This window comes from Chiroxiphia lanceolata, chromosome 6, assembly GCF_009829145.1.
Source record: "Chiroxiphia lanceolata isolate bChiLan1 chromosome 6, bChiLan1.pri, whole genome shotgun sequence".
NCBI lineage: Eukaryota > Metazoa > Chordata > Aves > Passeriformes > Pipridae > Chiroxiphia > Chiroxiphia lanceolata.
The window spans coordinates 17,721,894-17,749,849 of record NC_045642.1 but is presented as its reverse complement, the minus strand read 5'-3'; the positions used below and the strand labels follow the sequence as shown (position 1 = coordinate 17,749,849).

The 27,956-nt window shown below is 39.2% G+C and overlaps 1 protein-coding gene across 2 annotated transcripts in view; it reads left to right on the top strand.

The window, feature by feature from the left end:
• The first annotated feature begins 3,696 nt into the window (after positions 1-3,696).
• Positions 3,697-27,956, top strand: part of LOC116788360 (mucin-5B) — a 46,076-nt gene continuing 21,816 nt past the window's right edge. For both annotated transcript variants that reach the window (XM_032691140.1, XM_032691141.1), the window contains exons 1-20: positions 3,697-3,847; positions 6,328-6,526; positions 8,103-8,358; positions 9,194-9,308; positions 10,675-10,762; positions 12,430-12,563; positions 12,950-13,175; positions 13,978-14,103; positions 14,815-14,932; positions 16,145-16,283; positions 16,853-16,954; positions 17,974-18,043; positions 18,283-18,420; positions 19,128-19,292; positions 20,123-20,217; positions 20,989-21,115; positions 24,161-24,413; positions 25,465-25,517; positions 25,901-26,001; positions 26,308-26,459. In XM_032691140.1, coding sequence (XP_032547031.1) covers positions 6,445-6,526; positions 8,103-8,358; positions 9,194-9,308; positions 10,675-10,762; positions 12,430-12,563; positions 12,950-13,175; positions 13,978-14,103; positions 14,815-14,932; positions 16,145-16,283; positions 16,853-16,954; positions 17,974-18,043; positions 18,283-18,420; positions 19,128-19,292; positions 20,123-20,217; positions 20,989-21,115; positions 24,161-24,413; positions 25,465-25,517; positions 25,901-26,001; positions 26,308-26,459 — 2,540 coding nt within the window. In that variant the 5' untranslated portion in view covers positions 3,697-3,847; positions 6,328-6,444. The remainder of the gene's footprint in view (positions 3,848-6,327; positions 6,527-8,102; positions 8,359-9,193; positions 9,309-10,674; positions 10,763-12,429; positions 12,564-12,949; positions 13,176-13,977; positions 14,104-14,814; positions 14,933-16,144; positions 16,284-16,852; positions 16,955-17,973; positions 18,044-18,282; positions 18,421-19,127; positions 19,293-20,122; positions 20,218-20,988; positions 21,116-24,160; positions 24,414-25,464; positions 25,518-25,900; positions 26,002-26,307; positions 26,460-27,956) is intronic.

Below are 27,956 nucleotides of genomic sequence, written 5' to 3'. Positions count from 1 at the left end.
AGCCCTAAGTAAATAATCATGCAGTTACTGTTCTTGTTGTACAATGTTTGCATTTGTCTAGAAAAGCAAACTCAGATACTGGGAAAAAAAGACAGAAATAGACTTACAAACTATGAGATCATAGGAAAGAAAATTCTTATGAATTTTAGGTCTAACAAAAACAGCAATACATTTAAATAACTGTAACATTGGTACACAATTTCTGAAATTTCATCTCCCAGCATAAGCTTTGAGGAGCAGGGGATATTTTAAGGCAGAACAAGTTCTTCAAGTAAAGCAGCCCTCTTCCAGGGCCAAATTTCCTAAATTAATTCAATCTTTTCAGGATACCACAAACTGTGTTCTTAACTGGCAACCTCCTAGTTCAATCAGGTCCAACCAGGCTACATAAGCCATATTCCCATCACTAATCCTGTAAATTCTTTTTCAGCATCACCCATTTAAAATCTGTTATGTTCAAAATGAATTTCCTTAAGTGTTCCAGTTTTTCAGAATTCATATGTGAAATGCTTGAATTCCTTTCACAAACTTGTCTCTAGAATAGTGAAAAACACCACTGTAATGTTATTATTATCTCAAGACTTTGAGAAAACTACCAAAGAGTAGAACTCAGAACTCACAATATATTTTTGATATTCAGTGCAACAGCTTCCATATTAGAATATCTTTCTTCTGCAGAGTGGTTTAAAGACAGAAAACACTTCATGTTGCCTTTTGCTACTCTTTTGGCTAGCCTCCTCTCCACATTTGACAGAGAAGTGGTTTCTTCCAATGCCGCTGAGCTTCCCCAGTTCCAGGAAATCATGGATCTTCCAATGATACACAATTACTCTTACAAAGAGTAGCTTGAAAAGATCATTCTGGAAGTTTGTTCCTGGTCACATTATATGAAATATTTGAACGGTGAAAACCTTGTCATTTGCCTTGAAGGTTAAACAGAAAAACTAGTCATGAGAGCCTAATTCAGTTAGTCACACAAATGCTGATCTCCACACCCAGAAGCAGCTTCTTCCTGACTATACCAAGGCATAAGTCTAGTATAATGATAACAGAAGCATAACAGGTTTTCTAATCACTAAAGATTATCATGTATGTGGGGAGCAAGTTGGAGAAGAAACCTCAGATACTAAGCAAAACAACATACATACAACTACCCTATTTGACAAAAATCAAGTAGAGTTATAGTATGGCAGAGTTGGGGTTGAGAAGGAGCACCTGTGGTTCATGCAGCTTTCTTTTAAGCAGTAACAAAAGGCAACAGGAACGGTGATCAAGGAATGTGGCTTTACACAGTGCCTGTGACCTGACACAGCAGTTAAATTTCAATAGCCTGTCCCTTTGGACTAGTGTAGCTAAGCACTTCTTGCCCTTTGTTTGCAGGATCTATGGGAGATGTATGGTCATTCTTCTCCTTAAGGGAGTCTGAGCAAAACATAGCACACTAAGGGCAGCTAGTCCCTGGGTGGCCTATTTCTGCCTTCCCAACATGCTAAGCAGAGGCCTAAGGAAAGACTGTGTCCCCATTTCCCTTGGTTTTCCTTTTTCTGGGTAGGTGTTCGGATTTAAATTAAAATTGGTATTCAGCTTCGGTTTTGGTGGCTACGGCGCTCAAGGCAGGGCCAGCTCTGAAACTTGGATGACATAGAAAAGTTACCTACCTACTGCAAAATATTGCAGGTTATGCTGGAAGGATCACGATCTTGTGAGTCCAGTAGGAATGCTCTGACAAAGTTTTAGATCAGGTCCTTAACAGGGACATAGTGTAAGTCCAGTTTAGGAAAAAAACAGGCCAAGGTTGCTTAGCTTCCCACGTCAACTTGTTCTCTGCCCCATCTCTCAGCCTTTTTTTTGGCTTGCAGTAGCCAGTCATAGTGAACATGGTTACTTGCTGTGTAATTTCATGTAATTTCAGGGTTATAGAGACCTCTGTATTAAGTATGCAGTGGCTTCTTCTGAATTATCTTGGCGCTCATGGAATAAGAAATTGCTTTTTTGAAAGAGGTGGAATCTGCTCTAGCCTAAACCCCATAAAGCTCTAATTATTATAGCAGAAAGTTTGCATCCTTCCCCACAAGGGGCCCTGGGTTCCCTTTGTTCTGCTTTTCACCGGGAAGGTGAAAAGCATGTACTCCATGCTTTTCACCAGAAAGGTTGCTTAAAGAAAAATCTCTCAAGTAGAAAATCTCAAGGGCCCAACCTCCTGATGAGATGGCTTTCTATGCAGGGAGTCTTTCTTACGTGAGGAAGTGCCAATAGGTCAAAGAGACCTGTGTGCATGAACACCAATCAGCCGTGTCATTACTCCTTGTACGTGGATTTTGACAGATCTACATCTTTTTAAAAAAACCCAGCAAAGAGCAGCTGAACTCTTGCCTTGCAAACAGGAATAACTAATGTCCCTGATTTTTTCATGAAAAGTCAAGGAGCCCCATGGCAAGATGAGAGGTTAAGGAACTTTATGTTCATTCTAAGGCAAAATGTAAGAAAACATTCAACCATCTCCTATCAAAATTAAATTACTGAAGGCATTCTTCATATATTTTAATGGATAATTAATGACAGAGATCCATTCCCTCCTTTTCCACTGCTTGCTGCAGATCACCTTATACATACTGACAGCTGTTCCAAACTGAGTGGTAGATGCAAATCTGATGGATCAAATAAATATTTATTGTAAATTTCCTAAATTCTATGATATCATTAAAAATAAAAAAATGTAATCCATGTTCTTCTTGAATTCTACTGGCATTTTAGAATGCGCAAATGATTGTTATAACTATCAGTTATATAAAATATTTTGCCAAATTCACTTCAGACTTTTTTTGTCATATGGATTACTGGCACAAGAAGGCTTGACACTAAATCCAAATGAATTGTTTTCCTGGCTAACATTACCTTGTTAATGAAACATGCATCATTTCTTTAGAGTTATTATTTAGGCAGTGCTTGTAAAACACCATTTTATAGTGGATACTCCTTTTAAGAAGCAGTACCAACTTCGCCTGAATGAAGTGGAATATTAGAGGATTTCCAAGCTGAACCCCACAAGTGTTTGGACTGATCCGGGATGGCCTTGATGCTTTACAGTATGTATTGAATCACCTTTTGACAGAAGGATATGATACGAATTCAACTGCCAGACTTCAGTACAGTGGCTGGATATTAATTCACCAGATGCCCCCTATTTGAGTGCCTCTTTACCAAGTTTGTAGCAAAAAATATGAGATGTGAGTCACTGCTGTATTACATTAGCTTCATGACGGTTTATCTTCAGTGAGTCAGTGGTGATAAAGAAGCTAAGTTAATATTTACCTATTGTATTTACTAAAATCACATACCCTTTAATGGCAAATGATCCATGAAATGGGCGGTAAAGGGGCCAAGAAGAATTGTTCTTTTTGGTAATACAGCTGCAGAAGAGGGAAGGCCTCTTATACCTCAGAATCCAATAAAGAGAAGAGTTATTAATCCCAGTATGTCACTGCAGGGGGAATAGTTATCTCTTGCATGCCAGCAATAGCAATGATTCAGTGGTAAGTGATCAACATAGTCTATAAGCTCCCTGTCAGTCTGAATTTCCTTCTGAAAGCTTCCATGTGTTTTCTCTGAAAACTTCAGTGTTGCCACACTTGAATATAAAAACTTCATTTGAATGCAAATATCCTTCCCATGTCAGTAGCCCTGAAATCATTTCAGGGGAGTGAAGCATCCAGTGATTTCTAAGGAGTGTAGCCTGCAGTATCGGTGGAGAAGCCAGAAGCAGCAGCTCTGGTTAGTCACTGACAGGAACTCTGTTCCCCAAGAAATGGCAAAGGAATGGCAAAAATGACAGAGCAGACAAGCAGAGGTAAGAAAATGTCGAGATGCAAAGGAAGAGGACTGAGTGTCCTGTTTCTTTGAGTAGCAGGAGTTGTACTCTTGCTTTTCTTCGAGGAGGATCCCAGATGACTGATATTACTTTCTCTGCTGAGTAGAGCATAAGTGGATGTCGGTTCAGTGAGTTATTTGTTTTATTCTCTCTGTTCCTTGAACACAGTTCTAACATGTGCTTTCCATGCTCTTCCCATGACCCTAAGTGCTAAGTTGGGCTTACGGGGGAAATCATGTCTTTTGAACTGCCCCACGCACAGAAGACAAAGGGCTGGGAGTTGCACTGGTCAACCTCACTATGTATTTTTCATCAAAGGACTACTCCAACCTGAAGGGTATCTTTGGCAAGGAGTTAATACGTGGTTCCTGCTACTTTTGTACTGCTCAGTGGGAATAAAGGGATTTTTTTCTAGAGTCAGGAATCATATTCCTAGAATCTTATTCTTCTTTCTGCTCTCATACCAAAATGCCTTGATTGCCTGGGCGGGACTGGGGAAAGAAGAGTACCATGATTAAAAAATTATGGACTTTATCTCAACAGAGTTCTACATTTGGATTTTGACACTAGCTTTGATTTTGGAAAATTATTACCTTTCATCTTTCCATCTTTGTCCTCAGTTAAACTCTCTTTGTCTGTGTCTGTGATTTACTGACCTATGCGCTTTTCCTCCTGGCCTTCACTGCCCTTCCCCACACCTGCCATTAGCCCTGTTTTGTGGCATGAACAAGAACTCAATTTGAAAGTTACCATGAGAATATGCTGAATTGAGTGTTACTGTTGCACTGTATTTATTTCAGACCATCCTCATATCTACAATGTCATATTCTCGTGGTTAGGTTTATCTACTAGATATTATCATGGTTTACTTTGTACCTATTTGGATGGAGATCAGAAGGGAAGATGTGTTGTGATTAAAAGGAAAAGCAGCAGGAGTCCATTATTTCCATCACCAGTGCCATAAAGTCTGTTGGTTCTGTATTCCAGCCAAAATGGCAGGGCTTCAAGAACAGACTTTGCCTTCCAATAGTGCCCTGCCTCAAATGCAACTGACAATGGAATTAATGGGACACGGACAGTGGCAAAGGGGTAACATGAACTCATGTTTCATGTACTGCACAATGCTCTTGCCCGCTACTGCTGAATTTTCTTTAGAGCAACTGCAGCAGCAAATCTTCCTCTGGCAGATATTTGCACCTGCAGTTCTTTAAGCCACTTCACAACTGTGCAGGGGCAGCAGCTGAAAGAAGCAGTAGGCCATCTTTGGTTCACTCAACTGTGTCAATACCAGAAAGCTTGGTAAAGCAGTGAGCAAGAGACTGTTCTCAAGGACCAGCTTACTGTCTGCCAGCCAGATAAAAGGGCATGCATATATCCCAGTGGGTGCCTGCACAAGCTCAACCTGAAGCCTTGCAACCAGAGTGAGCCCTATGTCCACCTTCAATTATATTCGTGCCCACTTACTACTGACAATCACTCTGGCATTAGTATATACCCAAAGGGGCATGGAGCAGCTGGAAGTGTGTCATCTGTGTTTGATTTGTTGGGTCTAGGTGAGAGGCTTCCTCTATGTCAGAAGCAGTCCCCCCATGACATGGATGACGTGAAGAAATGCTAGTGTCAACCAAGCAAGCAAATCCCTAGAAGAAACTCTAAAATTACTGATATCAAACATCTGTAACAGGATGTCCTACAGACCGTAGAGCTCATGACTGAATCTGCTGGATTTTTTATGGGTCTGTGATAGGGTATTAAAGTACTTTGAAAGAACCAAGGGACACTTTTGCAGCAGCATAATTTAGGAGGTGATGGGACTTGGGCACTGCTTCTTTATGATGTTTGGAGAAACCACTGCCTCTGTGTGCATAAAGAATAAATTACCTTCCTATGACTGACTGGTATGATTATATCCCATTTGTGCAGTACATGTGAGAATTTTGCACTTTGTGGCCTAGTGTTGTTCCTGATCTGTTGAAGCAGTCAGTCTTTGGTCTTTTTTGTAAGATCTTTTGGATACACTTCTTAAAGGACAATGCCCTCCTGCCATAAGATTTTGCTCTAAATAAGCCATACATTATGCTTGACCTTACAATACTTTTTGCTCTAACATTTAGAGGTCACCATTAGTGATTCAAAGTTAGCAGAGGTAACAAAAAAGTTTTCTTGAGCTGGGGGACTGTGCTGATATGCAAGCCAGAGCAAAGCTCTGAAAGAGGCCAGTAATTGCTTTTAACTAATCAGATGTTCTGAAGAAGAAAAACTATTGTTGCCAAAGAAATAACAACAATGTAGGAGAAAGGTGGGGGTACCTATATTAAAAAGTGGAAATTAGACAAGGACAACTCTCTTTTCCCATAAAGCAAGAGAGAACTGGATACCTGTCTTTTCTGAAAGACAGAAGGTTGCTGGGTGCTAATATGAACAACTGAAAGAAAATTTAATGAAGCTCCACCTTTCAGGGACCCTGCCATCAATGTTTTGTTCTCATGCCAAACTCCTGGACTATAAAAATCTGCCTATAAGCCAAGAAAAAACACTTCCCTGAAAGGATTTTCAAGTTACTGCTCCATGGCAAGATGGGAATAAAAAAGGGGGGATCATTTTGGATCTTCTGCCTAATTTGGAGTTGTTGCAAGGGCAAAGAACCTGTTCAGATAGGTAAGAAAAAAATCTAATTCTCACATTACTTACTCTCATTTTGCTCTCCATAGGTGAAAAATAGAGTTGACAAGTTAAAATGTGTAACATATTCATGTAAGAGCTGTAGACATGCCAGACACTGTTTAACATTGTACATTTTCATCCTTATTGTCAACCATTTAAGTATTTTACTTTTTTACTTCCATTAGTAGGTAGTGTATCAACTATTTTGTGTCCTAAGTGACTAATCTTTAAGAGGAGACCCTCTGGATGCAGGTTGCATCACAAAAAAAAAAAAAAGGTGATACCCTTTTCAACATATTTCACTTATACTTTTTATAGAAGGAGTATGTATCATAATGCAGCTAGGCTTGATTGACCAGCAAGAAATGTTGCATTAGGAATAATCACATTTTTTGTGGTCTGCTGCACTCTTATCTCCTGGTTTGATTTTGAATGTCTTACACTTTTCCCAACGGCTTAATGCACAAACAACTGATGTAACAGTTATTGCTGTCTTAGTAATTCTAGCAATTCTACTTCCAAGAATAGCCAAGCTTTCTCATTTGCCCTCATTATTGTGTAGAAAAATGCTAAATTGCTCTACTCCACTTCAGTGCTGCAACAACCTATGGCAAATAACAGTCCCTTTAAAAAGGGAGTGTTTCTGTAAGGACTTCATGGCACTTGAGTTTGTGTTGCATGTTTCTAGCATTAAGATCTGAATTTCTCAGTTTTCCCCTGGTGGTTCTTAGGCAGGAATATTCAATAATATTTTAGAATTCACTGAGTGCATTAATTTTTTATTACATTGTTTTTTTATTTGATCTGTGATGGATGATTCTATGTCGATATTCCTAAACAAGCTACCTAAACAACACAAAGAAATCTGCCCATTTTCATTCATCATTCTTTCAGATGACCCTAGAAGAAATACTAAATGCATTTTGTAGCAAACATGTATGATTTAATTCAGGGTAATTCACGTTGTCTTTGTGAAGCTCAGTGGCATGAAAATGACTTTCTGAAGTGATATCTTATATGCACTTAGGGTATGTATCTATGCATTTGACAGAGGTACAACTTAGAGGTCCAAAACATGAGTTTTGGTTGAAAAGAAAGAACAAGTAGCTCTTAGCTGTCTGCTTAAGGTGGTAGCAGCCTTAACCATGAGACCAGTGGCTGCTATTTTGCTGTAGTCATGCCACCTATGATATCTCCTGAAAGGGACTCAATACAAGACTTTGGATAGGTCTATTGTGTAAATATAGACACAATCTTTATAGACAATGGAGAGATGCATGCAGTTTTGAGAATCTTATTAGGCAGATATGTAAGGTAGGGAAGCTGAACCCATTCTGCTTCACTGTTAACCTAAAGGAGCCAGGGCTAATCTGCTTACATTGGAGGTTTCTCTGCCATTGACTTCAAAAGATCAGGGAGATGAAACTCCTTCCCACAGGCTAGTATCTTCCAGGAGTTATTATTTTTTCCCTTTGAAAAATCTCTCCTTTCATATTTTTCAACAAAAAAAGGGCAAAGCACCTCATATGGGGTGAATTTCTAAGCTCTCTTCCTATGACTTTTTCTTTAGTCCAGGTCTCTACTGTCGGTAGGAGTGAATGTGCCACCTGGGGCAATTTCCACTTTCATACATTCGACCATGTTAAGTTTACTTTTCCTGGAACCTGCACATATGTCTTCGCTTCACACTGCAATGACAGCTACCAGGACTTTAACATTCAGATCAGACGCAGTGACAAGAATAACTTCCTGATCTACTTCACTGTCACCATTGATGGAGTGATCTTGGAGGTGAAGGAGACAGGCATCACCGTGAACGGGAACAAGTGAGTAAAGACTGTACTGTTGTAAGTTGGGCACAATTTTAAGGGTAGTCCTCATGAGAAGCACTGAGTTCTTCTCCTAGCATTTAATTATGAAGGACCAAGGCAATCTTTGACTCTGGGAAAACCCCTCACAATCTTCTGGAGAGAAAATTGCAAGCATATGGGCTGTCTTCTCTTGACAGCCTTCTAGAAACAACCAAACACAGAACAGCATTCGTCACTAGTTGTAATTATAGCACCAAAGCCCATATGTGTCTTCTAAATCAAAGGGATAAGAAATCTCTTAAATTTTAGCCATTTTCTGAATTTCTAAGTTTTTTAGGCTGGGAAAATGAACAGTAATTGTCTTGATAAGAGGGAAAACTAATGTCTGAGTCGCATCAGCAGGTGAGTAACAGAACAGAGGTCTTTTCACATCTCTGCAAATCCCAAATGTCAAGGAAATCCTGGAGGGATGATGATAATCTGCAGTGTCCTCATGGGGAGGGCATTTTCCCAATATTGTCTTCTTGTTCCTTATAAACTTTTGTGTTAGGTCCTAGGATATGTAAACAAGCAGAGCTCCTTTGGTATCTGTTGAGTGGGTAATGTAGTATCAACAAATGACCAAAATACTTAGTGTTGTGGATTAAGGTGAGTAAAAGGTCACAGTGGACAATGTGATCACACCTAAATTCAGTGCATTGGATGGATGAAGGCTGATTTTGAAAAGACTGTTCCCACATCTTATTTAGTTCATTTTGACTCTAGGTTTTCTTCCTATATCTCTGTGAGCATTACATCAGTCTTTTTTTTTTTTTTTAATGCAATCTCTTTTGTTCCCTCCAATTTCCAGGATCCCCATGCCCTTCAGCTTGAAGAGCATCCTGATTGAGGACACCTGTACTTACTTCCAAGTCACTTCCAAGCTGGGCCTGACACTCAAGTGGAACTGGGCTGACACTCTCCTAGTATGAACAACCAGTTAGTTGTTTTTCTCCTGGTGAAACTCATCAATGATGAAAAGCAGAGCTGGATGCAGGCACTGTGTTGATGAAAGAAATTGTGGGAGAGAGGTGTCACTGTATCCATAAGCTGATAGGGAAATACCAAACTAGGTAATAGTTTTGTGGGGCAGGGTCATGGAGTTCATGGAGTCACAACTCCTAGGCATTTCCAACTGATTTTATGTGACAAAAGTTGTCACTGTTAACCCTGGATGTAACATATCTGTAGTTACTTCCTTGCTCCTTGGGGCACTGACAGCAACACAGCTAGTCCCTCCAGCTCTGACTTGCTAATTACCCTCTGTTTCATGCACATCTTGCATGGGAAACTAATCTGTGTGACCTTGTTCAGACATTGGCCTCTGTCATTCCAAAGCCATGCTATGAGAGAATTTCCCTCTAAAGATCTACCCTGTAATATCCTCTTCTTCAACAGTGTATTTACACTTTTGTGTGTGAACACTTATCCTTCACAATCAGGACTGAGATTAACTAAGTGGAAGTTGTGTGTCATGTTTTACAGTTCAGAGATAGAGAGAGGGTAAAAGGTGAATAGAGAGAAAAAAACCCCGGAAGCAATCAAGTGACACTGAAATTCTGATTTATTGAAGTATTTGCTTCCCTCCTTCCCCTGTACTAATTAATACCTAAAATACTGAATGCAGTACCTGTACATGATTGCAGAGTGGACACAATTTTAGGGTGACACACTTGTAGGAAAAGTATCGCCTTTTTTTTTTTGTGGACGTGAGTGATGCCAGTACTATCCTCCAAGTATGTAAGAGTGATTAGGTGATGTAGTTTTATCTAGCAAGGCAATAGTGTGCTAACCTGGATCTTTATTCCCCCCAACTATGGGCAAAACAAGTAATGCTGGGCAGACCCATCCCTAGAAGTGCTATAAAGGTTTCCATTTACCCTATGGACTGGAAAAACTCTTAGATACGACTAAAAGCTAACTAGAGGGTGCTTCTTTGCAGCATCCAGCATTAGAGCACAGTTATCTGACCTGCCTGGAGAGGAGCTGTGGTACCATGCAAGAGATACAAAATGTCTATATACCAGTGTCTCTATACTAGGAGACACTGGTTCAAGGATTAGTCCAGTGTTCAGCATGCTTCACTTAGCTCTTTAGTAGGTAGGAATGACAGTTGCTAGAGGATTATCTTCACATTTGAATTCAATCTGTCTACAGGTAAGTTTTATGACAGTGTTGTAAAAGAAGAGGAGACTGCTACAAACTGGGAATGAGCATTTCTGCATGAATCACTTTGTAACGTGCTGCTGATGTGGAGAAAAGCCTTTAAACTCTGTGTTTCCTCTTTTGTAGCTGGACCTGGAAGAAACATATAAAGAGAAAATATGTGGTCTATGTGGGAACTATGATGGCAGTGAGAAGAATGATTTGATTTTGGATGGTAGGTCATAAATACAGCATATTCCACACAGAACAGACCTCTTAATACATGACATAAAACTTGATATCTGTATATTTAGCAGGGTTTTGGATTTCCTGACAGGCACATGAACATTTTCATATACAGGAGATGTATTTTAAGAGCTTCTGGGATGATTTGGGCTTCTCTGCTGTTTTCAAACTTGCAAGAGTCTCAAACCTCTTTGACCCAAATTAATTGCTTGGCTATCATGCAGCAACATTGCCAGGTTTCCCATTGATAATAACATACTTTAAGGAAATGCACGATTGCATTTTCTCTTCTTCCATTTTAATCATTCCACATGTGATTATTTTTGTCTCTATAATGAAATGAAAGCATCAGAGAAATCACAGAGATTTCACTGAGCATCTTGGAAGAAACTGTGGTGCCATCCACTGACACCTTCAGATATTACAAATAGCTAACTCCTGCAGAAGGTTGTATGAGTGAAGAGAAACCTGCATCTTGAGATATTAACTGCAGGACTGAAGCCAAGGTAATAACAATATCCCTTAATATAATACCCGGGCTTCTTAAGTCACCAGAAGAATATGGTCACCTACCTCACCCATTCAGAAAGAATCCTGAGATTTGATTAAAAGTACCATTTGTAGTAATATATTTGGGGGGATCATTTTCATATTTTTTATTAGGTATTGGACACATTTTAATCATGTTTGTGCCCTATACTTCACAAGTGCGATATGTGAAAACTAAAGGTGGCTCAGTTTTTTATGAAGAAAGAGTTTTCTACTGAGAACCATTGCTCTAAGAAAACCAAACTCTTCTCATATGCATCTTGTTCCACACAAAACAGGTTCCCATGCCTGGGGACCACATGGCCTACCACATCTTTCCTGAATACATCTTTCTCTCTGGGATGAGCAGGCAGAATTCAGTATGCTTGTCCAGGCTAAAATCCACTGCATGTAAGGGTTCAAAATTTCTCATTTCCTCTTATCAGGAAGAAAAATCCCATATCTACATGAAGTAACTCATCTTGAAACTTTGTTCTTTATGTTCTTTAATGTCAGTTGAGATCCTTGGAAAATCACATGGCTCCAAGAGCTCAGAGCTTTAAAAGATCACCTGTTTCCAAAAACATTAGTGGTAAAGCACCTGAAAACAATGCTTTAGTGGAAATAATTAATATTTAGGGGACTGAGTTAGTATAGGAGAATAGATCTGGTCAGGAATCTGTCTGTTAAACACTGGGGGGGGGGAGGGTAGAGAATATTATAGAACATACACGCCTAAGGCTTTACATTAGGTTCTGATAGTAGAAGGCAAGTTAAAATGTGTGACTGTTATACATGCAAATACAAAACTCTGTAAGATCAAATACACCCTAAACAAACCAAAGTCTTTGGAAATGATGAGATGCAATAGAAAGGTCAAGAGTTTCATGGGATTTTAAATTCCCCAGCTGACAGCAGGCCTTGATACAAGTGTGCCATGTTCCTGGCTCTAGCTCAACAGAAGTTATATCAGGCTTTCATCCTTTATAATATGGATGCTGGTTAAATTTGGGCATTTGGTGAAGTGCATACTGCCTTAGAGCCCAAAAATTAAGTGCATCTTTATAGCCCGTTAACTGATCTAAAGAATTGCAGACAGTTACTGACATGCATCTGGGGATTTTGCAGGATATAAAATGCATCCAAGACAGTTTGGGAACTTCCACAAAGTAGAGGATCCATCACAAAAGTGTGCTGATGTGAGTCCAGATGACCATACTGGAAGACATCCTAGGAGGAAAGACGATAGATGCAGTATATATGTAAGTATGTGTGACCAAGAAGTACAACCCCTCCTGAACTACAGTGCTGGAGAAATAGTGTTGAAACAAATGCTAATTACAGAGCAAGCACTAAACTGAATTTTTCAGGACTTTACACATGAATTTGAGCAAAATGCTGAAAGAATATCCTATTATAGTGTTAGAGAAATAGATATCTGGAGAATGCACAATTGAATGACAGCTTCCAGTCCAAAAAAAACCCTCATGACAGAAAGTTAAACTGGATAATCTCCTGAGGTCCCTTCCAACTTGAATTATCCTCTGGCCCTGGAATTTTGTCATCAATGAAATCTTGTATATCCATAAACCCGAGAGGTGGTCAAATGTCAAGTATAGCTTTTCTTTTTTTTTTTTTTTTTAAACAGAAAAAAAGATGCAAGAAACTTATGTCCCGTTTCGGAAACTGCCCCAAAGTGGTTGCATTTGATGACTACATAGAGACCTGTGCTGAAGATATGTGTCACTGTGCAGCTAATTCTTCTCACTCTGATCTGGTTTCCAGCTGCATATGCAGCACGTTAAACCAGTACTCTCGAGACTGTGTCCTGAGGAAGGGAGACCCTGGGGAATGGAGAACCAAAGAACTCTGCTGTAAGTAACTACTGTTCTGGAGATTTCTCTCAGGTTAGACATTTATGCAAGTATTCTGATTCCAGTGGAGCAAAGCTAGGGGCTCTGTTAACTACTGTGAATCAATCTGTAGAAGTACTTAGGCAGAAACATTGTTAGTGGAAAAGCTTCTACAAATTTAATTTGATTTTGCCTCTTGAAATAGAACTGTAGCTTGATGTAGCCCCCCTCCTTCTTGCAAGTAAGTTTTCTCCAGTTCTTTTTTTGAATTTTACCATGCACAGTTAAGTCATAAATAACCTTGTTTCATATGTTGACAACTAGACAGAAGTAGTTATTGAAAAGTATAATATGTTTGTACTTAGCTTATCCTGCGCTTTCTTACTCAGTAGTCCAGTTACCAAGTAGGAAATCACTGTAAATCCAGAGGGAAAGCTACAGGTAGTTCACCCAAACTGCTGGTATGGATTGGGATAGAAAATTCATGCCAGAATGACTAATGCTTCAGGCAAAAATAAACTATTATGACTCCATAAATGAATCTGGTGTTCATTGCTTCTATCATGACATCAGCCAACCTTGAGGTAGTAAGATAATGTAAAATAGCTCATATTTCCCAGCAGTACTGTTTTGTCCGCAGGTAAAGTAAAAGTGGCCATAAAAAGTTCCTTTAGAGGTTGAACAAACATGACATAACTGGACATAAGGTCTTGCAAACAAGATAAGCAGGAAAGGAGGAAGAAGGAGTCAGGTAGTGATGCAATGATTTGAGAGATCTTATAAGTACATCATTAACAGATTCCATTTTCATTTGATCCTGCAGATCAGGAATGCCCAAACAACATGGAGTACATGGAATGTGGAAACTCCTGCGCTGACACATGTGCAGATCCAGAAAGGAGCAAGATTTGTAAAGCCCCATGTACAGAAGGCTGTTTTTGTCCTCCTGGTAAGGCAGTTCACTTCTCCCAGTGATCACACACATCGGGGGACAAAGGGGAGGTTGTTCCCTTTCTTTAGCATTTTACACAACAAATAAACTGTTTCTTCTAGCATAATTTAAAAACTTTCTTCTTGGAAGAACCAGATCTCTAAAGATTCAAAATCCTGACACTGGAGGAAGAAAGGAAAAGATTTCTAAGAAAGAGGCAGAAAAAAAACTGTGCAGATGTGGAAAGTAAGAATTCTTACTCTAGAAGTAAGAATGCAGATGAAGATGTCTGGTGAGGTGCCTCCCTGTTGTGAGACTAGATCTTGATGTAGGTTAAGTGACACATAATATAAATGCATTTCCAGGTATGCGCATGTGTAAATTTGTACATGAAATAGAGTCTAAGATGAGGTTCTGGTTTCTGTTAGATTCACTATTAGAAAAGAATGGAAACTGGCTTACATCCTTGCAATCTGACACTAGATAATCCTGTGACAGAGGAAAAATTTCATAACAGTAAACATTCTTTGAGTTCTTCATGGCTTTCATTTGAGCTCTAGTAAGAAATATTTCCCATCCATTAACATCTGGGGTGTTTTCCTTAAAACGTATCCCATTCGTTCAAAGAAGTGCTGAATACTCCTGAGTTTTTTTCCATACTCTAATCTTCCCTGATGGTGTTTTCCAGACTCACCAAAGCAATATTAACTAGTCAATGTGTCTGAACAGGAACGATCCTTGATGACCTCGGTGGCAAGAAATGCATCCCCAGAGACAGCTGCCCCTGTATGTTTCAAGGCAAAGTCTACTCATCTGGAGGAACTTACTCCACTCCCTGCCAAAACTGGTACTGATGTGATCCTGATTGCACTAACAAGGCAGAAGTATTTATTTCTGAGCATTGATGAGTTGCATTTTGTACTTTTCTCACTTTTTTTTCCTTTTCCCGATATTTATCTTAAATAACAGTGCAAAGCTTGGGTCTGAATTTCAACAGTACAGGGAAATTTAGAGGTAGTCTTCAACCTCACACAGTTATTACCACCCTCACTTGAAAATGGTTGTGAAAACTGAGCTTGAGATTTCAGAATGCAGAAAAATGAGACTCTGCTGGTTAATTCAGAGACATTGGCCACTAGAGCGAGGCAAGAAATCAGACCATGTTAATAAGTGACATTTCCAACAGTCTCTGGGTTTACAAAGGCTGTATAAAGGCCTGGATCTCAAAAATCATGTTCTTGAAAATGATTTGATTTAGAAAAAACCTGGTGGCTTGAACCCATCTCCACTCTGCACTAGCGAAAGCTGATACAACTTTAGGTATATTATTCTCAAAACAGTTTTATTTCTTGCTCTGATACCCATCTGGTGAATGAACAGTTGTATATGTTATTTGAGCTCCTGTGACACAGTATCATTTCTTGACCATAGGCCTGACCTTTATGTTAGGAAGGAATGAAATGTGCTGTGATGCATGATGGGGTATATGTTCTGCAAATTCTTTTGGATTAATATTTCCTGCAATTTTGAGTAACTGAAATTAATGGGCTTTGGGTGGTTCCCATCTAGCCATGTCCTCACTTACTCCTCTCAAAGCCTGAGCCTATGTGGCAGAACTGTTTTCCTCTTGTGTGCACAGGTGTAAGAATTATAACTGCTCGTTATCTCAGGTCCTCCACAATTAGCTGCCAAAATGTTGCATCAGCAACTTGCTGAATAGTTGCATCAATAGCACAAAATGTTGCAAGATCCTGTTGGAAGTTCTTTCTTTCCTTAAAAGGTCAAGTAAACAATTAAGGCCCTGAAAAACATTTCTTGCTTGACCATCTCAGTGTCTCTGTGAGGGAGTTAGTTCAAAGCCCAGGGCACTTCACTCTCTCATTGAGAGTCATTCAAACTTCACACTTTAAGGGCCTTAAGTCTTCTTCCCACCAGGTTTTAATGAGAAGACAAGGTAAAAAGACAAAGAGGGTGCATCTGTGCAGATTCAAATGGCATATCACCTTTGCTCCCTTGAAGCTGTGTTTATTCTAACTGCTGGTTTTTGGGTTTTGCGCAGTACTTGCAAAGGAGGCCACTGGAGCTGTATCTCTCTGCCCTGTTCAGGAAATTGCCACATAGATGGAGGATTCCATATAACAACATTTGATAACAAGAGATTCAATTTTCATGGCAACTGTCATTATGTCCTAGCTAAGGTATGAGCAATCTCCCATTTCACTCCTAAATCTCTTGAGTAGCATAAGGCATTAAACTGTGCTTTATATGACTTAATTTAATTAAATGACACCAATTCAGCAAAGCATTTCAACACATAGTCTTAAACCCCATAAATTTTTGAATTTGCAATGAATGGCATGTCAATTGCTGATGCTTAGCTTCAAAGTTTTGCAGCTTCAACATAGCTGTATTTTTTTAATTTAAATTATTTTCTTAATTGATGTATTAGTGTAGATTTAAGCATTTCTCCTGAAGTTTTCTTTACGTGTGATAGTCAAAAGGAAGTGGATGAGCAAAAATTTCCACAAAAAGGTTGAATATGACTGTCTGCAAATATGAGATCCACACAGGCTGATAGCAAGGAAACAGACTGCACAGGAAAGTTAATGAACATTATTGATTTTGGCAATGAAATACAGTTTGCAGTTAGAGATCAAATACTCCTATTCTTTCCTTATTCCATCTTAGTCTTTCAGAGATACTTTTTCCCCTTCTAGCTCCCATCCTGTAACAATGTCTGCACATCCCTTTTTTCATGTCTTTTCAGAACAGGGATGACACAGTTGTGGTGATTGGAGAGATCATTCAGTGTGGGACATCAAAGACAATGACTTGCTTAAAGAATGTATTAGTCACACTAGGAAAAACTGTGAGTAATTGGCTTTAATTAGTGACACATAATAGATCACTTTTATTCGGGTTCAAATATGTGATTTCTCTAACACAGTGGACTCATTTTTGGTCTGTTGCTGTCCTGAGATGGGAAGATTAATACCATCAGATGATGCAGTGCATGTGTTTGTTAGGCTTGTCCTGTAAGAGTTATTTCCTTTCCAGTTCTTTTCGATTCTTTTCCATTTTCTTTAGAGGTAGATGTCTAAAAATTATCCTAGTCAAGTTTCCTTCTCTTTTTCATGACTTCAAACTTTTTCATTTGTTTCTTTTTGAAAGATTAAGTCTTTTAAAAGAAAAGATCCTCTTTATTTTACAACAGTTCTGAGTCCTCAGGTTTTTCCTAATGCAGTGACTGAAGTAGCAGAATTCTCCAGATGAAGGCTAAAGGCTTCTACTGAAAATTATGACATGATTCACACTAAATTCAGAGGAAGCTGAGTTAGGATTGGTATTTATACACTCCTAAAATTATACAGATCTATTTGGCACACCTGGAATTTAGCTGTTGCAGTCCTAACCTTGTTAGGAGGTTTGACATCTTAACCTACTTCTATAGTCAATAAAGGAAAATGGGGATCTCCAAAGGACAAGTTAAGTCAACCCACCTAAGGTATGAGGTGTTCTTTTGGAGGGGCCTATCTCCCTCCATTGGTTACTGAGGGAGTTTGAGTCAGATAGCTCTCATTTTGCACATGTTACATTTCCAATGAGATGGATCTAAACCTACACAGAACATCTCACATGCAGTTCTCAAAAAGATGGCTCACCTTTTAGGTGTATGAGAGCATTCAATCAAAACTGTTGATTATGGAGAGGGGTCTAGAGATTTTCCCTGCATTATTTTATGGTGTCTGGACACTGAGTTACATTGACCACAGAGGTGATCAAGTTCTGAAGATGCTATTCCTTGATGCTTAATGAAGTTTGTCAGGTTGCTGCTGTCTGTCATGTCATATGCATTCACTACTGAGGGCTTTTTTCTTTTCCCTGCAGACTATAAAAATATGTTCCTGTGGAAATATCTACATGAACAATTTCATTGTGAAGCTACCAGTAAGGAAAGGTAAATACCCTTCTTCACAGTTTCCCCACAGTAGCCTACATCTGTTTGCAGAGGGATTCCTGCTCCTTTCTCTGAAAAGAACTGATTCTGCTCATTGTTAGGTGGAGACTAGGCTAGGTGTGGGACTACCTGGGAATTCCTGTGTTACACTGGATGCATTGGTAAATGGATATTCCTGTTTACTCAGTTTCATAAAAATTTGCAAGTGCATACATTCCTTTTTTTTCTTTCTTCTTTAGGTGGCATCACCATCTTCAGACAATCTACATTTTTCATCAAAATCTTGAGCTCAGCTGGAGTACAGATTCGAGTGCAAATGAAACCTGTAATGCAGCTCTCCATAACAGTAGATCATTCTTTTCAGAATCGTACATCTGGTAGGACACACCATCCTCTTTCAGTTTTCTCTTAAACTGAGTTATAGCTGCCTGTCTATCTCTTTAAGGGAACAAAATATTTGATTTCATATTCACTTTGGTATGTTACAGCTGCTGGTTAGATCTGTAGCTGTCCTGAAAAGAAGCACTGGCTAAATCCTTCAATTTGCTGAAGAAAATTAGATCATCCCTGTGATGTTTTGTGTGTGCAGGTCTTTTAGACTCTATCTGTTTAAGCAGGCCTTCATTAGAGACTTGTGAAATACAGACTATGTACTGGGGTTTGCCACCAATCTCCTGTTTACATCATTTAAGCTTTTTGTGCTTCTGTTTCCTATCTGTGAAATGGGATTACATTCTGTCTTTCTGACCCATTTTGTTTTTCTTTTGTTATTTCCTTTGCTTATAAACCTTTGGGGAAGATAATTCTCTGTCTGCTAGTGTTTACTAAAGCACATTCAAGCAGCTTCCAATCTCTGTGCTATCACTAAGTGCTACTGTAATGCAGAAAAATAATAATTACACTCTAAAGACAGTGTCTTATCTGATTTGTGGGAACATCAGGAAGTCTCTGAAGGAAAATGGGTTTCTCTTAGGCAAAGTCCATTATAGAGCTGAGTGTTCATCTAGAAGCCATTCCTTTTTCCATGCAGGTAGTGATTTCTTCTTTTCTTTTCTTTCCCCACTACCCCCCACCCCCCCATGAGGTCTTTGTGGCAATTTCAATAACATCCAGACTGATGACTTCAGAACAGCCACTGGAGCTGTGGAAGATTCAGCTTCTGCTTTTGGTAACTCATGGAAAACTAGAGCCAGCTGTTTTGATGTTGAGGACAGCTTTGAAGATCCTTGTTCGAACAGTGTGGATAAAGGTACCACACTTTTCATCTTTAGTTTATCAGTGCTAAATAATTTTCACATGATCAAAAAACTTTAGAAATCTCATAAACATCCAAACCCACTGCCTTTGAGGCTATTACTAGAGAGGACACATTGGGTTTTGCAGGTCTTTAAGATTACAACTTTGATTTTAAAACAAGAAACAGCACTGCTGGAGAAAGAGAGCCAACACCTTATTCACTGATGACTTGAAAAGCACACACAGCATCAATGAGAGTGATTTAGGTTTAAGGTAGAGCATTTGTTGTCAACATTTGGACAAGTTCTGCATCCAATCTGGTTACTACAGCTGAAGTCAAAAGGAAGAAGTTATCAACAATACTGACTTAGGCAAGCGTTGTACTGTAATAGGTGCCCTGTCCGATTTATCACTCTGACTGGATTTGGATATATATAGGGTTCAGACTGTGCTCTCCTAGGCATTGTCACATGCTATTAAAGCTGCAGCTCCCTGATTATTACATGCTTGATGTTATTGCTTGACTATAAAAAATTATCTGACTGTAAAGAATTAGGAAAGTTTGATAAAAACTGATGCAAATGGGAAGGTATTGTAGATGTTCTGCAAATCCAGCTGCAGTAGTACTGCTAGCACTTGGAAAGCGAAACCTTCCTTTTAGGAAGATGGCTGCTCACCCATCAAACTATGCTTATCGCTTCGATGTGTTAATGACTTGTATTTCCATCCAGCACTATCTAAATGATTCAGATCATTCTACTTCTATGTGGTACCAGATAAGAATATTGATTCAGATAGTAATGTGGTTTAAGTGACTATGGACAATATTTTTCCTCACTTCAGAAAAATTTGCCCAGCATTGGTGTGCTCTTCTGTCTAATACAAGCAGTGTGTTTGCTGCCTGCCATTCTGTTGTAGACCCTTCTGTGTACATCAAGGTAAGGCACTGGTCTAAATGGGTTGTTTAATCTAGTCCAGAGACTGATCTGCCATGAAGGTCGCCTGGCCTAGGGGAGTGAAAGAGGTTACAATAGTGTCTGTTCCCAAAGAAGTTCACTGATGCTGATTAGAAAAATAACAAAATCAGAATTTATGCAAGGTAAGATGGATCTTCTTGGCTGCAGCCCTGGAAATAATTGTGACTGTCACCACTGACATCTGTTGCACAACCTAGAAGCAAATACAAAAAATGAGTTCAAGATTTCAAAGTTTCAAAGAGTGAGAATTGTTCACTCTTTGAAAAGCAAAGTCAGTGCTCTGTGTTTCTGTTGCACTTGTCATGTAATTGGGTGTATCTTATCTACACACTAGATACGTACACAAGTGCCATCATCACTGTGCAACATTTTCAGTTATGTATATTTTAAGATGACATATTTTGACATGTCCTAGATTGTACATCCTCATGGGAGACTGGTATAGACATTTCTTAGTGTTTTAATGAACTATAGGTGCCCTTATCTTTCTCATTTTTCATTTCTTCATGAGTGTTAGACATAATGTCACTACAGTTTCTGTCATGGATTTGCTAGTTCTCGGGTTTGCATAGTTTTTCATCTGCATATGTTTTCTCTTGGAGATATTAAGTTTCATTGGTAATAATGCTTTTAAAAAATATATTTGTTGACTATCTTGTGAATTGTTATATGTTTCCCTGCTTCTTCTATGAGCTTGACATAATAATGTCTATGTCCTTTCCTGTCCTTTAGAAATGCATGTATGACACCTGTAACGCTGAGAAGAGTGAAGTTGCACTGTGTAGTGTGCTCTCTACTTACTCCAGAGACTGTGCTTCAGCAGGCGTGTCCCTGAAGGGCTGGAGGCAGGGCATCTGTGGTATGTGTCCTAGAATACCCTGGGGGAACAGCTTCAGGAGAGCCCAATTTGTGTCAGCTAGTGTCTTTTGTGTTTAGTCATCAAGTTAGAAAGTCTTTGAAAAACAGAATAAGCATATATTCTATAAAGTTCTTCTTCCTGCCAAAGCCAGTTCGTGGCTGCTTCATGCTCTTATGATGCATATTCCTTGTGTAAAATATAAGCTGAACTCAGTACTCAGAGAAGCAAAATAGTATAAGGCATATTAATCACATCAAAACAGGAGTTAGGGTTAATTTCACTTTAGATTTAGCTAGCAATAAGGTTACTTTTGAACACATGGCCTTCCCCATGTATTTTAATTCTGATACCTTTTTTGCAGCCCTCTTTCAGCCCTCTTGTCTCAGACATTCCCCATACAAATGATATCACTCTCATTAACTGCATTTTTCCATGTTACAGTAAAATAGTAATTTTTTTAATAAATATGTATTGGTGATATACGAGAAGGTGAAAGTGTTTGAAGGCATTTTCAGCTCAGGACTGTCTAACAAATGAACAAAAGTTTCTTGGACATACACATTGTCACTAAATCCTGAGTCTAGAGTCCACGTATGTATATATCTTCCTTTGGCACTGCCAGAATTTATTATAAGATAATATCAGAGCTGAGAACATAACTTGAAAGTCCCATGTTCTGAATTTTATTTCAGCATTTCCAGTTTTTCATTGACGGTCAGATAGTTCAGGAGAGATTTGCTTCTATCAACAAGAAAATAGATATATTGGTTTCCTGACTAATAGCCCATCTGAATAGAAAACATAGCAACAGTTCTGTTTATGCAACTTTGATGCAGCTATGATCTATTTAATTGCCTGACTTAGAGGCTAGCTGGGATACTTAACAGCAACTAACAATTTAACTTGTATGGTGTGTTGTCAAAGGCATTTAAGACTGTGCTAAGAACCATTTCACAAACCTGTGCTGAAATATTCAAAGGAACACAGTATGGTGCACAGTAAATTGTCCTAGAAGCATGAAGATTTATGTACTAGACACAGCCACTGTTTATTGAAAGCTCTGTTCCCAACATGGAATTACTGACATTTTTCATGGCAAATCAAGACTGGCTTGCAGCATGGGTTTGACTGAAATCTGTGGACTTAAGTCACAGTAGGTAATATTGACTCAGTGCAGTAACCTTGGGAAAAAATGCCAATGGCTTAATCAGCACAATCATTTTAGGCCTTATTTAAGAAGAAATAATCTTTTGGGAACATGCCTGTGATAAGAGTGAAGGTTGCACTACTCATGAGTGAAAGAACAAACAGGAAACAATAGTCACTCTCAGTGTTCTGTCCCAGTGTGGGGGGTGGAAAGGCTGTTCCAACTCCTGCAGCTGTGTCCACTCTGCTAGGCTGCAGGCAGCATCCAAGGTAGGTTATATCCCAGGTGGATGCCTACATTGCAGTAAGTAGAGTGTATGAAATAAGTAAAGCCTGCTAGGTAATTGTTGGCTGTGCCTGTGCATTACACAATCTTCAGTAGAGGGATGAACCATTACTTGAGCTACTGGTTACCCAGCAGACCGGTGGGGTTTGTAGTCTTTGCTAAATCATAGAACTGCTTTTTTAGCGCTCCTTGTGCAAGCTAGCATGAAGATATATTTGGTATGATCATGTTCTCTGCACTCTTGCCTCCAGTTGTATGTAATCTAAGATGGTAAATCTCTGACCGTGAGTACTGTAATCAAATAACCTTCCTCCTACAAGATCTTGCTTTACCAAAAGAGATCTTTTTCCTCCATAAAAGATTAAAGGGAGAAAGCAAACACATTATTTTATTGCAATAATAGCTACCAATTGAGACAGATATAAATTCATGTTCAGCATCCTTATTGATATCGTTCTTATTTGGCCTATTTTGTTTTACAAATACCAGTTGCTGCATCTTCAAAGGATGCCTATAAAGTAGGAGAATATGGCTTGCCCGATTTGTACACAGGATACTGTGTTTGCTCCAGCTAGGACCAGAAAACCAAGTGGGTTTTGTTGGTAGAGGTGCTGGTTTTGCATGTGTACACAAGCCTAGGAGGCTAAGTAATCTAAGAAAGTGTACTATGGTTATGGACTGGAAAACCATACAAAGCTTTATTTAGGCATGGAACATATTGCCGATATGTTGTTAGTATTGCTGGAAAGTTGATTAGCACAATTGCTCGTGAACAACTCCTCTATACTTTCTAATACATCTGAAAAAGAACTGTGGGGTTAAATCTGCAGATGTGAGCTAGAAAGAGGCCCAACATGACTAGATCTCCATTTTTCATTGCATTTCAGAGGAATTTGGATGCTAGACTTTCTTGAAAACCACAGCCTTAATGTGGATGATGTTTTCTGACAGAATTTGATGTCATCCCTATGGATCACTACTGCAGATTTTATGACAGTTTTGAAGGCTGCATGTTGGCAGCCTATGAAAATTAAACAGCTTTTCACTGTCTTACAGGGTTAGTTGAGCTCTTCAGATTTTGGTATTTAACTGTTTGGTCCATCCAGATGTCTTAGAAACTATTGTTTCTCATTTCCCCAGAGGAGGACAACAAAAGTTTTCCTCAAGACATCTATGAAAATTGAAACACACTTTCATTGGCAGCATCAAATGATTAACAAGTTCCTTGTCACCACCCATTTAACATCAAAATTTGCCTCTTACAAAATATGCTCATTTCCCAGTTATTCCCAGCAAAAGAAATCTTTAGTAAAGGTCAGAAAACTAATTTTTAACTACAGGGACAAGTCAGAAATTACTGGTTTCAGTTCTTGGTAGAAGATAGAAATGTAAATTCTTCAAATTACAAAATATATACCCTGCTGATTCTCTCAGTACTCAGTATCACATAGTTCAGCCTACGTAAGCAGACTTCCCCCAGAACACTGGCAGACAAGGCCTTCTAGTTTGGTAGCAGCACATTTATGGTTACCAATGTGCAGAAAGCCACATTAACAGCATGAGAGATGATTGCACAAAGAAGGCCATACATTCCTTTTATTTCTTTTACAAAGATCCCTCTGAGGAGTGTCCTGAGACTATGGTTTATAACTATAGTGTGAAGTACTGTAACCAGTCTTGCCGCTCACTGGATGAACCTGATCCGCTGTGCAAAGTTCAGATCCCTCCTATGGAGGGCTGTGGTTGCCCTGAAGGGACCTACCTAAACGATGAAGAGCAATGTGTAACTCCAGATGACTGTCCCTGCTACTACAAAGGCAAGATTGTTCAACCCGGCAACTCCTTCCAAGAGGACAAATTGATGTGGTAAGCTTCTGTGGTGAGGCAAAGGCTGCTGCATGCCTGGGAATGTCAGGGCTCACTGGGAAAGTCTCTGCTCCAATCCATAAATGGTATCATTTTACAGTAAGGAATAATGATTAATTTCTCCTAGATTGTACCAAAGCAAATATTCCAATACCAAGGCAGGAAATGCAGCCATAGCAAATGTTAAGATCTTATATTCCTTCTAGCAAGCAAGAACCTGAAAAAGTGTTGAGTAGAGCAATATTTGTAGCCTATCTCTATGCAAAGTAGTTTGTTGTGTGGAAGTATCCGCACACAATAAGACCAAATTTCCTAAAGGAAAGACAGAAGGCTCAGGAGAGTTTCAGGCTTTGAAATGGAAAAGCAAAACGAAAACAACCCTCCAATACACCATACTGCAAGCTATTTAAAAACCAAAAATGGTCCAGGAAAAAACCCCAACCCCAAATCTCAGTTTTTAAAGTGAAAATACTAAAAATGGCATAATTAATTTGCATCTGCAGTGAAAAACAATTGTCGTTTTCTCATTTTCAATCACTTTAGGGCAGTAATGCAAACAAATACCAGGAGAAGGCTGTTTTATTATCTTCAGATGTTTATATATTCTCTCTCTCTTTCTGTCTTCCAACTGAGGACTCTAGATTATTTTATTTTCTTCAGAAGTTTATATATTCTCTCTCTCTTTCTGTCCTCCAACTGAGGACTCTAGATTATTTTATAAACACATATTTATTTAGTAATTTAAGAGGTCTCTTATTTAATAAAGTATTATTCTAATCTCATGGAGTGGAAAATAAATGCTTAGGAAAAGCTTGATTTAGGGAAAACGTATAGTAAATCAGTGACAGATGAAGGAAAAATATTTAAGAGCAGGGTCTCTTAATCCTCCTTCAGGGAATGGTAATTCATGTCTGTGAAACTGATAGCTGTACCAAATATTCATTTTGATAGGAATTTCAATGTGACTAGTGAAGCTTTACAGTGCCTTTTTCTCTTGTGAGGGAGAAATGGGCAAAGAGCTGATGTGTTTCATTTTATGGAATCTCTTTAGCAAATGCATTCAAGGAAGATTAGACTGCATTGGAGAAACCATCCTGGTAAAAGGTGAGATTCTTTAAAATAATGGCATTATGATGTCAGCTAGTATTTATAAGGTTTTTCTGTGTTATCTCTCACTTTCTGTAACATTTGGTATTCTGCACATTTCTTTCATTCTCCTTGAAATGTGCTGGTTATTGATAATATTTGTCTTTGTAAAATGTCACCATCCTTGCTGGATGCTTTAAAAGATGAGGATACTTCCCAAAGCTTTGAAGTTATCTGCCTTCTCCCTGCACTGTTATTGAGCAGAAGCAAAAGCTATTAGAAACTTTAAGTGAGAGACACTTACTGCCCTCTGAAATGCTCTGGCTAGTTTTACAATTGCTGGTGGCATCCTTATTGCTTTCACTAAATTACCTTCCTAAAGTGTTTTCTTCCTACTATAGATTGCCCAGCTCCTATGTTTTACTTCAACTGCAGCTCGGCAGGTCCCGGGGCGATCGGATCGGAGTGTCAGAAAAGCTGTAAGACTCAAGACATGCACTGTGTAAGGACTTCACCTCCTAGCAGGAACATGGGGCAACATGACTGTGCATGTGTGGTTGTCCTTAACAAACACTGATGGTAATATGTTATGCTGTTCACAAACTGGCTGCTTTACTGATCACATAGCAGTTATAGCTAACAGCTAACAATGTAGCTGTGATACTTGCAGCTTGATTGTCACTAGCTTACAGTTAAGGAATTTTTAAAAAAATCCAGAAGTTTGGCATCCAGAACTAGCACTTCTGCTGGTTCCCTGTTCTTTCTGTGCACTAAGGAATTGACTTCTCTTTCATCTTTAAATGTGCAGTATGTCACAGAATGTGTTTCTGGCTGCATGTGTCCTGATGGGCTGGTATTGGATGGCAGCGGAGGATGTATTCCCAAAGATCAATGTCCATGTGTCCACGGAGGACACTTTTATAAACCTGGGGAAACCATCAAAGTGGACTGCAACACATGGTATGTTATTCCAGAGAGTTTTGTTTTATAAGAAAATATGTTAAAATTGTCCTTGCATAGTGCACCCAGGGGGCAGGATGCACTTTGGAGCTATACTCTTCATCATTAGAGCCATCAGGCTTCTTGTAAAAATAACAAGGAAAATATTTCTCTGCAACCCACTGCAGGAGCCTGCACCTGAGGAGAACATGTATCAAGATCTTCTGTCAAACCATTTCCATGCTTTTCTGCTTTCACACTAGCTTCAGAAATAACAACCTTACCCTAGTTGGTCTGTGCTTGCTCATTCAATAAGGGGGAATTGAGTCTGTGTCTATGGGGCACAGCTGAACTCTAGAAAAGGACTGAATTTAGACACATGAGCAATTGCAATGCTCCATCCTCATGGCTTGCAGTGCTTCCAGTTGCATGGTTCTCAAGATAAATCAATTCTCTAGTTGCTCCAATTTCTGGTATAATGCTGCCATAGATTTCACTGTTGTTACTAATCATGGTGGGTAAAATGCTTTGAATCCTTATTCATTATTTAGTGAGGATGAGACTGTATAGTTCTGCCAAGAGGAAACACTTTGGTCTAACCACCATTGGTATAGGCAATCAAGTTTAACGTGTAAAGTCAAAGCTTGGTAAGCAGTTGTTGCTATTGAGGAGTCATTAAGATGTTTTATTGCAGCGACAGCTTTGTTTTCTTATGAGTACAGTACACACATGGGAAAAAACATGCATTCTCTGTGTCAAAGGTATAACAACAAAAATTTTCTGTCTGCAGTCCTCCTGAACTAGAGGTAAGGTTTGTCAAGGTTTGGTGGGTTGACCTTGGCTGGACATCAGGTGCCCACCTAGCTGCTCAGTCACTACCCTCCTCAGCAGGACAGCATTGGGGAGAAAATAAGATGGAAAATCTCATGGATCAAGATAAAGAGAGTTTAATAAAGCAAAAGCAAAGGCTGTGTGCAGAAGCAAAGGAAAACAAAATATTTATTTCCTATTTCCCATCAACAGGTGTTGTCCAGCCACTTCTCAGGAAGTAGGGCTTCAGTATGTATAGCAGTTGCTCCAGAAAAAAAATCATAAAACAAATGGCCCCTCACGCCCCCACACCATCCCATGCTCTTAGCTTTTATTGCTGAGCAGACATCACATGGTTTGGAATATCCCTTTGGCCAGTTTGGGACAGCTGTCCTGTCTCTGTCTCCTGCCACGACCTTGCCCACCCCCTAGCCAGCTGGTAAGTGGGGTATGCTTGAAGAGACAGCCTTAATGCTGTTCAGCGACAGCCAAAACACTGGGGTGTTACTAATGCATTTCTAGATGCCAATACAAAGCTGCTGTGGGAAAAAATTATCTCCATCTCAGCCAGACCCAATATCCAAGGGAAGACAGAGATAATATTTTGTTCACAGTACTGTAGTCAGGAACAGAACTGACCACATGGTCCCTCAAGGATTAATATTCAGAAATGGCTGAAATATTCAGTTCTTCATCTTGAATCTGTCT